Source organism: Lipophrys pholis, assembly GCF_963383615.2.
Source record: "Lipophrys pholis genome assembly, chromosome: 21".
Taxonomy (NCBI): domain Eukaryota; kingdom Metazoa; phylum Chordata; class Actinopteri; order Blenniiformes; family Blenniidae; genus Lipophrys; species Lipophrys pholis.
In genome coordinates, this window is record NC_137649.1 from 16,364,675 (window position 1) to 16,374,684 (window position 10,010).

General features: G+C 40.1%; 1 protein-coding gene across 1 annotated transcript; it reads right to left on the minus strand.

The window, feature by feature from the left end:
- Nucleotides 1-923: 923 nt before the first annotated feature.
- Nucleotides 924-8,737, minus strand: LOC308126659 (toll-like receptor 5). The gene is made up of 5 exons (XM_080491200.1): nucleotides 8,594-8,737; nucleotides 6,580-6,651; nucleotides 3,309-5,586; nucleotides 2,897-2,985; nucleotides 924-2,073 (listed from the first exon to the last, which is right to left on the minus strand). The coding sequence occupies exons 2-5, from the start codon at nucleotides 6,625-6,627 to the stop codon at nucleotides 1,855-1,857; spliced, it is 2,634 nt and encodes an 877-aa protein (XP_080347326.1). The 5' UTR covers nucleotides 6,628-6,651; nucleotides 8,594-8,737; the 3' UTR covers nucleotides 924-1,854.
- Between the last annotated feature and the right edge of the window lie 1,273 nt (nucleotides 8,738-10,010).

Sequence of the window (10,010 nt, forward strand, 5' to 3'; positions counted from 1 at the left end):
AAGTGGGCGGAGCGGAATAAGGTCAATAAAGCACTTTAAGTTTTACATATTGGAGGGCTGCGAAAGGGGTAAAAGAATATGGCTCATTTATAATGTCAAGTTCTTCGTTTACATTCATATTTAGGAACAAAATCTGTTGAATGAAGTCGTCTTAATTCTGGGACGGTCATTTGCCCTTTATTTAACAGCTAACTTTGTCAGTGTTCCTGAGTATCAGCAACACTGGACTAAATAGTTTGTCATCTTATTTCAGTACAGCGCCACAGAAGAAAAGGCTGAAATTGCAGCAAGAGTTTTTTTTTTTTTTAAGAGTAATGTCAGTGTGAGTAATGCTATAATACACAAGGAGAACAGCCTAATCATTCCAACATTTATGACTTTATATTAGATATTATATGTAAAATGTTTCATCAGGACAATAATAGAACTTATAGTAGTGAAGCAATGGAAGGTGGAGAGACTGAGGAAACTCAGTTTAGGTCTTAACTTGATGAGTGAAATGTGGATTACCTCCTAATACTTTTGAAACAATAACTATTTTATGATGAGATGAACTGTAATCCATCCAGGGAAGAGACAGGAGAGGAGGTTGAGTTTCAGGTAAAGTTTAAAAATCATATTATTAATTATAATAGACCCAGAAAGGAGAACAGATGAGGACTGATATCAAGTAGATTTTTTCTTAAAGATACATTTTCAATAATTAATTCATTTTTTCACAGTACTATAAAGGTTTGGGTTAAGTTTTGATTAGGTGATCAGCAGCAATACCCCACCAACGTGGGCCTTCAGGTTCCCCATGTGTAATTTCCTATATGCTGGAGCAGTTATTTAAATTGATTTGTGGACTCTGTAGATATTGACTGTGTTTATGTTGGGATGAGTCACCAAGGTTTTTATCTGTCATAAGATTAGGATGTTTACACACAGGAACTCCAGTTTAATTCACATCCATGTCTTCTTGTTGAATATGTGTGCTCAATACATTGATTGCATTTTCTTTGTATAATCAGTAACTTCAGGCTCACACTACCATCCGAGCCACAAACGCCCACATGTATGGACTGAAATATTCAAATTCCCTGTGTCGTATTAGGTGGAGCACGTCAAAAATCCTGCAGAAAACAAGGAATTGAGTCCAAATAGTGGAAAAACTGTGCCTGTACTGCACATGGCCCTTGCTTCAGACAAGTTCTGTTTTGTCTTCTCAAGTAGAAATTTGTGCATCTTGGAATCGATGCTCTCCAGAAGCCGCTTTGAAAAAGATCAAACCAACATCTCCATGCAGCCTGACGGTAGACAGGGGGGGGGGTCCATTTCCTGGATCTGTCTGTGTGTCCACTCTCATCTCAGTCCAAACCTGGTGAAGCTCTTTCAACTGAATTCAAATAAAGACGTCTTTTCAATTCACCACAGCTGAAGCTCCACACATGTAATCAAACTCAGTCTTTGTCTGAGGGCAGATGTGTTCTGCTCTTTTCGAAATCCAGTCCTCTTTGTCACATCAAATCACAAGAAACGTAAAAAATTTTTTTAGTAATTTGTTGGTTTTTATCGACTGTGACACAAAGCAGAAGTTCTAGTTCATCATTGATCCACAGAAACGTCTCTGGCTTGAGTGTCCATACTTGCCATTGTGTGTGTTTTGACTTCATCTTATTTTCTGTTTTTTGGAGTATTTCTGTGGCAGCGTTACAGGTATAAATACTACAGTGTTTGGACAGAAAACTGAAACGTTGTCTCCGTGTGGATGGGGTCTGATTTGTGATGAACATTACAAGAGAATTATCAACATCACCTTCACCTGCATCAACAACGTCCCTTATTATTTTCCCCATGTGACTGTGGCAGATTTCACATGTTCTGCAGCTGGAGCCCGTCCTCGGCACTGGGCTCTGCGGGTTTGGGCCGGTTCTCCGCAAACCTTTTCACCTTGGTGTCTTTGAGCATCTGCGAGACGAGACGCTCGTAAAACCAGTCCAGGTCCTGCGGGTCCTCAGTAAAGGTCAGGTACTCCCTCCGTTGGACAAAAGCCCTGATGGTGTTGCACTTCATCAGCTGGTAGTGAGCCACCTGAAAAGCATCATGGGAGGTCAGTAGTGAGGAGATCAGCTTTATACCTAATAGTATGTAAGGATATCCCAACATGACTTTGTCTATAAGGGTAAAACATCCGATAATATCTAGTTCAAAAACTTCTGATGACGCTTTTATTGTTATAAGAATCCAGTTAACAGCTGATTATTTTAATTTAAAATACCTTAGTAAGTAAACAGCTACTGACACATCATTCACAAACATGCATACGTGTATTTAACAGCATCATGATTGAAAAATTCTAGTTAATAAGGAAAAAACATTCCTGGTGAGGAAATAGTCATAATGATAAAATGGGTGAAAATGGCAAAAATGGCAAATACCCCCAACACAATGTGTAAATGAATCATTTCAAATGGCTCAAATGACTAGAAATAACTGAAATGGAGATTAAACAGCTTACAGAAAAAAATAAAAGTAAAATTACAAAAAAAAACTACTTGTAAAACAGTTTTAAATTTCTAAAACAGCTTAAACCACAAAAAAATTAATAGACAAATGTGCAGATTAGTTAAAAAACATTTTTTTTAAATAAGTTAAAATTAAAATGTTCTGTATTGTACTAATCAAACTTCAATGCAACATAAGACATCATTTTTCCAGATATGGCAAAACTTTACAGTCTTATCAGCCAGATTATCATTGTTTTTGAAGGTGAAACATATTTTGCAGCATCAAATACATTTTATTTGGGAGAAAGTCACAATAAAAAGATCTTTAGGTCATTAAGGCTGCAAATAAACAAACTATCTGTACAAAAAAAGTAATGAGAAAAGTGAATCAGTGGCTTAATACCAACCTTTCCCACCACCAGCATAACCAGGACGTTGGTGAGCTCCTCCAGCATCCGGCCCTGCGCTAAAGTGAATCCTTCCAGGCACCAGCCGTCTACCAGGAGATACAGACCTTTTCAGTTTTACTGTTGTAGTTTAGCAACTAAACAGGAAGTCGGGGGGGGGGGAACAACCGTCACTGTGAGTCAAGCCACTCTTTAATGCATCTGCACATGGTGGATGTTTAGCTGCTGTTAAGCGACTTTAAGATAAACTGAGTAAAGTATTTGATAAATATCTTGTCCCACAAGTCAGATGTTTGCGAGATGAAGGGACTTTTGTTACGACAACGTAAATTGCTTTCACTAATTCAAGATTTTGGGTGAGCGTTTTCATTTTCTCCCCGTTTCATCTTCTCATTTAAACACTCAGCCGTACCTTTGAGGAACTGCGTTGAGACGACGCACAGAGTCTTCCTGCTGCTCCAGATGGCGTCTCTGATGTTTGAGAGGTGATCCTCACCTGGCAGGAAGTCCCTGGCCTCGAAACAACAGCGGAAGATGTTCTCCTCGGCAAACTGCTTGTCCAGTCTCTTCAACAGGGCGGCCTCCACCCACTTGTAGTCGTTGTTGCTGAAGCAGAGGAAGGCGTCGTACTGTGTCTCACAGGCGGGCGCCGGCGATTTCGGGCCCTCGAGCACCCTGTTGACTATCGTTTTGTAGATGATGAATATGTCGCCGCGGAGGCGAGTGTAAAGGACACCAGCGAGGACTGCGCCCATGTTGACGAGGGCGGAGAAGATGAAGAGAGCGAACTTTAAATCCTGGACGAACGGCTCGTTGTCGTCGTCGCAGGGCTCAACGCTGGCGGAGTAACTGAGCAGAGGAAGGTCACGTACTCCGTCAGGAAACTCACACCTGTGCTCTGCAAGCGGGCTGAGGAAGGTCACGTTTGTCGCGTTCATCCACTTGAGGAAGCCCTCCAGCTTGCAGTCGCAGTGGAACCGGTTCGCAGATAGGTCGACTAAAGTCAGGGACCGAAAAGTCTCCGGATCGGGAGAGGCCAGGAAGTTGTTTGAGAGGTCGAGTATTTGCAGGCTGAGCGGAAAGACGTCGGTCTCCAGGTAGGTCAGGGCATTGGACGAAAGGTCGATCTCGAGGATCGAGCCGAGGCCTCGGAAAATCCCCCGCGGGAGAGCCGAGAGAGAATTGAAGCTAACGTTGAGACCGAGCAGGTTGTGGAAATTGTCAAACAAGTCGAGGCAGGTCCCTCGCTCCCAAACGACCTGCAGGGAGCTGTCGTGGAGATCCAGCACCAGCACACTGTTATTCCCAGGGATCGTGGCGCCCTTATTCAGTGTGCACCACTTGATGTCGTTGCCTCCGAAGAAGAATTTCTTGAGATGCTTGAATTGAGCTACGATGACATAAACATCCTCCAAGTTTGTTAATTTGTTATTTGAAACGTCTACATGGGTGCTGTTTGGGCCCAAATGAGCGATGTAGTAGTGTGACTCCAAATGATTGCTTCCCAAGAGGAGAAACTCTAAGTTTAGTAAAGAGTCTGGAAAGCCGAGGACTTTCAGGGAGTTTCCCGTCATGTATAAAGCACGTAGTTTGATCAGACCACTGAATGAGGAGTGTCCCAGAACACCAATGTGATTGTAAGACAAGTCTAAAACCCTCAGCTCTGTTAGGTTGGTGAAAGTGTGAGAATAGATTTCTCCCAGAATGTTGAAGGAGAGGTTGAGCATTCGTAAATGGCCCTGAAGACCATCGAAAGCATTCTTGTTAATTTGGTTTATGTGGTTTTGGGAAATGTCAATAATAACTGCATCTTTCAGATGACCGAAGACGGCTTTCTGCAAAGCGGATATCCGGCTATTGGACAGAACCAAAACGCTCAGCGCGCTGCTCCGGAGGCCTTCGAATGTGCTTTCATTAGGGTCGATGAAGTTGTCGTGCGAAAACCCTTTGCCAGACAGTCCGCAAATAATCAGCCGAGATATTGGCGTTCCCTCGATTGCTTTGAAAAGGAGTCTTGTTTTCCTTTCATTCAACCCGTTGTTTGATAAATCCAGAGTATCAAAAGCGAGTCCCTTGAACGGGTTCCCACAACTTCCCAGGTCCGTGGCTGTGAAGAGTTTGTTGGACTGCAGGTTTAGATGTGTGAAATATTTCCCTCTGAAGCCGACGAGGTCCTCTTCACACAATGTTTGGACTTGATTCAGTTTGAGATTCAGCTGCGTGAACTTTGTGAGCCTTGAAAAGAACAGGCCCGGCTTGAGTCTGACGACTCCGTTGGCGAAGAGGTCGAGCGTCTCCAAGGACAACAGTGGCTCCAGGTACCTTCCAGACAAAATGGAATCATTCAAGCTGCAGTGATGCAAATACAAGTGTTTCAGATTGTAGAGTCCAGAAAACGCCCTCGGCTCCAGATGAAGGCCAGTGTTCGAGCCCAGAAATAGCCGAGTCAGCTTCCTCTGTCGGAGGAAAGCGTTGTTCTTTATGGTGAGCTTCACGTTCTGCTGTTCGAGGCTTAACTCCTCCAGCTCTCTGAAGTCTCTGAGCGAGCTGCCGTTGATCTCACCGATGTGGTTCATATCCAGGAGGAGATGGGTGATGTTGGCAGGCAAAGCGGGCACCCAGTGCAGCTGCTGTCCACTGCATGACGCCGTGAGTCCTTGCACAATGCATGATGGGAAGCATGTGGGTACCTGGAAATGATCAATCATTTCAGTGAAATTGACTTCTTTGTTGAGAAACACAATGCCAAGCGGACTGTTGGACACACTTTTTTTTTTCCAGGTTTATTATATTCAACATTGTTCACAAAACTGAAGGTATTAAAACTATTATTTGAGTCCCTGCTTCTGATGCATCTTTGCTACCAAGAAAAAAGTGATAAGAATCAAATCAAACTTTGACCATCTGACGACTCGTCATCAAAAATATGGCTTTCAGGCCAAAACCAGTCCACAAGAGGGTCTAATGCGACGTGCAGGACGACCCCGCAAAGTGTAGGAACAAGACATTTTTGGATGCGATGGGCTGTTTTCTACTAAACCTTTAAGAAGAACCTGATGTTTCCTAGTAAAAAAAAAAAAAGAAAGACATTCTGAAAAACTCGGAAGAGTAACGTTTGTAAAATCCTGTCATGGATGTTTTGACTTCAGAAAGTCACAAGTAGCATTAGAACAAGGGAGTTTTCAAGCACCCAAATACAAGGGTCTGTAACCTGCACGCTGCTTTTCACTTCAGCTGATAAATGTTCAGCGTCCAAAGTTCCCTCTTGGTGAGTTTACCACTGTCTAAAACTAAATATAGAAACTTCTCAGAAAGAAAATAGGCAGTTTCATGCGACGTGGACACACTCGATTACTTTCACCAGCGACGATGCTGGTTTACCTGGATGTTTGTTGTGTGGAGAAGCTAAAAAGTTATGTTGAAACTTCAAAAAAAAACAACAACTACCTAGAAACAGCGAGAGAGAAAAGAAATCGACATAGTTAAAAAAAACTAAATAAACATCTAACCATCTACAGTTTTGTAAGATGAGTTTTTAAATATCAAAAGTTTAAAATGCTCTGGACAAAGTTGCACAAACGGCTCTTCTGATCATAACATCTCCAGACCTCTGCATGACACACCGGCAGTCCAAATGTTTAATTTTCAAAATAAAATAAGTAAAGTTAAGATACAACACATACCTGTAAGTATAAAATGACTCCAGCCAGCTGGAGGAACAGCGTCCACATGCTGCACTCGCCGCGACGACACACCTGAAGAGAACGTTTCAGTAAAATGAGCGGCTCGTGTGCGAGGGGGCCTTTAATAAGGAAGGAAACGGTCAGTGTTTGTTCTGGCAGGTTCATGGTGCACTGGAGCTCCACTGTGCTCAACAATCAGTCAAGCTTTCATGATAACGCCGCATCTCAATAACAGACGTGTTTTCCTTGAGCTAAATCCTGGAGTGTGAGTAATAATGTTGATAAGAATCGCAGTTAGACAGGCGTCACTCTTAAATAAAGTCAAAGTAAAAGGTTTTGAATACTTTTTGTATACTGTCATAAATAATATAAAAGTGGAATGATGTGTATTGGGTTTTATAACAAATGGTAAAAGGTCAAATCTATGACATATGCATGAAGATGTAACATGTGTAATGTACGTTTTCTGCATAAAATTCTAAATACTTATAAACCTTTTGAAAAGTTTTGTATCTAATCCTCAAATCTTTTTGGATACTGGATGGAAAATATATAAGAACTGAGGTTTATTGGTTTACGCAGCTTTTTTCTCAGTTTGGTTTTAATTGAATAATTAAATAAATCTAAATAAATGCAACTCAAATAACTTTGGGATGATAAACATACTTGAGAGCATAAAGCTTTTTACTTCTTTCATACTGCTTAGGGATTGAAATATTTTTGAAAACAGTGATGACGTAACCCAGAAATGCCGTTGTAAGAGACCTAAATAACACAACAATGTTTAACTTTAAAGTAAAAGAACATGATCTTATTGAAAAATGGTAACAATGTAAGAATCGATTCAAAAGTAAGTATTCATGGTATTGGAAGATTCAACATTTTGGAATCAATTGATTAGTACATTGTAGTATCTTCTGTTATTTTGGTTTGGTATTTTGTGTTCTGCATGTTTATTTCAATTAAAAGGAAGTTTTTTTTCTTCCCAACCGTCACTTATTCTTGTTCATGTGGATTTTCTCTGGAAAAGTGCCTGGAAATGACTGTGTTGTATTAGGCGCTATAGAAATAAAATAGAATTGAATTAGGTAGAAGTGATGTGATGACACTGATCGCATCTTTAAGTCTTTCATTCCAACAGTGTACTTTACACAAAAACGTTGTACAAAAACCTTAAAATATGTTGTAGGATAAAGGGGTTAAAAGTATTTCTTAATGTAGCCTCTGATATTACAGAATAAGAATAACAATAAGAATAAGAATACTTATTATTATTATTATTATTATGTAAAATATCAAGCAATGTAAAAGGTCATAAAAAGATGGAATTATCACAGGTTTTAAAAAAGATGAGTGTAAAGCACAGTGAGGATGATATTGAGGACACTAATGTAGGGGTTGGTTTTAGGGATGAAACGTTTTATTAATCAAGATAGATAATTAGGATAGAATAGGAGTGGTGCTGGATAAGCACGTTGCTTCTCCCTACTATTTTTAAGGCAGCAAATATAAATATTATTATTGATGATTTATTATTATTATTATTATTATTATTATTATTATTATTACTACTACTATTTCTCGTCCCCCAAAAAAGAAAAAAATGTGAAATAAAGAGATATACCCTACCACAATTTAATTATCGAGTATTGATCCAAAAATAGACTTACAAGGTGTCAGAAATATGAATGTTTTGGTATCAATCCACACATCGATGTTTGTTTTGAATGAATGTGAACTTTTGTGAGTTTAGAGGTTAAAACATGTATTTACTTGTAAGACATCGTTGGAGGCGCGTGTCAGCGCAGTGTGAGGAAAGAAGAACTATTTAACAGTCGACGCAGGTCCCCTGATTTTTCAGCTTCTCACGTGCGGTTTATAACTTTCACGGGAAATTACAGTCGATGAGAAGAAGGTCAAAGACGGTTGTTCAAAACTAGGAAGCATCAGGAATCTCTGCAGTTGCATGTTTTCTGTGAGAAATAAGGTTTAAAAAAGGAGGGGAAACTCTAACCTGCTCGGTCCAAACGATAGAAAGGCGGAGTCCGGGGGGGTCGGTGGTTCGGTCTCGGCTCGGTTGGTGATTCGGTCTTTTCTCCTCGGTCTTTTCTCTGTCCCACAAAATAAACGTGTGGTCCGGGGATTCTACTGAACACTGGTGTTTATTTTCAGACAGAACACAGGATGTCGCAATTTCCCAGATGACTCAATTTTTTCTTCCGCTTTCAGTTGTTGTGAACTTTCTACCCTGCAGATGGAAGTCCAGAGCTCGAATCACTAAAAAAAAAAAAAAATCCGAGTCTTTCTGGTCCCAGGCGGTCTCTCAGATTGTCGTGTTGTTCAAATTAAGTCATCATCAAATATAATGTGACATTATTTGTACAATTATGAATTATATAGAAAGTGTATTTGTTCTATGATTTAAATGATCTCAACATGGGACAGGGTGGCACAAAGAATAACTTTTAAAGTTCTCAAATAAATACTTACAAACATATTTAGTGTTTATAAAGTAAAAATCACTGAGAAACGCGGACACAACAAAAGTGTCATATCAACAGAAAGAGAGCGATCTAAATATTGTACAGGTAAAGCTCAATGAATGATTGAAAAGTTGATTAATTTCAGTGATTCAATTCAAAAAGTGAAATATTGTATGCATTCGTTTGGGTTTTCATTAGTTGTATACCAGAATCAAAGATACATGAACTACGTCACTCTGTGTGGAATGAATCTGTATGAAATGTAATATTTCCCCTTTTGGACTTGAACCACTGAAATAGATTAACATTCAGATGCATGCTTTTCTTGAATTTTGCACAAACTGTATCATGCAGCCGTAGGCCAAATTCAATCAGGATGTAAGATTTTATTCATGACATTCAGTCATCACAGCAGCGTCACACAAGATATGGGAATAAGAATTTTACAGAATAATAACAAATGGAATGTTATGAATATTTAGAAAGACGTAGACAATTGGAAGAATTACAATAAAAAAACTAAAAAATGTACACGTTTACAGTATTCACACTGGATTTAACTGTTATACAGTTTGATGACATTTTATGATTCAGACCCTCTGGCGTGCTTCTTTCGGTGCAAACACACAACCGCAGCATGTCATGCAGTTGACAAATCCTGATGACCAACACAAACTCAAATCATTTCAAATAAGTGAGCTGCTTCATTCCTAAATGACACCCTGTGAATCTCCACTTCCTCCCAGCGGTTCTCTGTGAGTTCTCCTCCCACGCACCCACCAGAGGGACGAGCAGGACCGGAGCTTGAAGGGACACCGAGTCTTATCCTGAGCCATCAGCTTTACTGGGTGTTCTGCCAGCGGGTTTGACTCGTGGAGTGTCATTGATGTGAGAAGAAGTGTCTGTTTAGATGTCGCCACAGTAAGTCATCACATCCTGCACAATTAA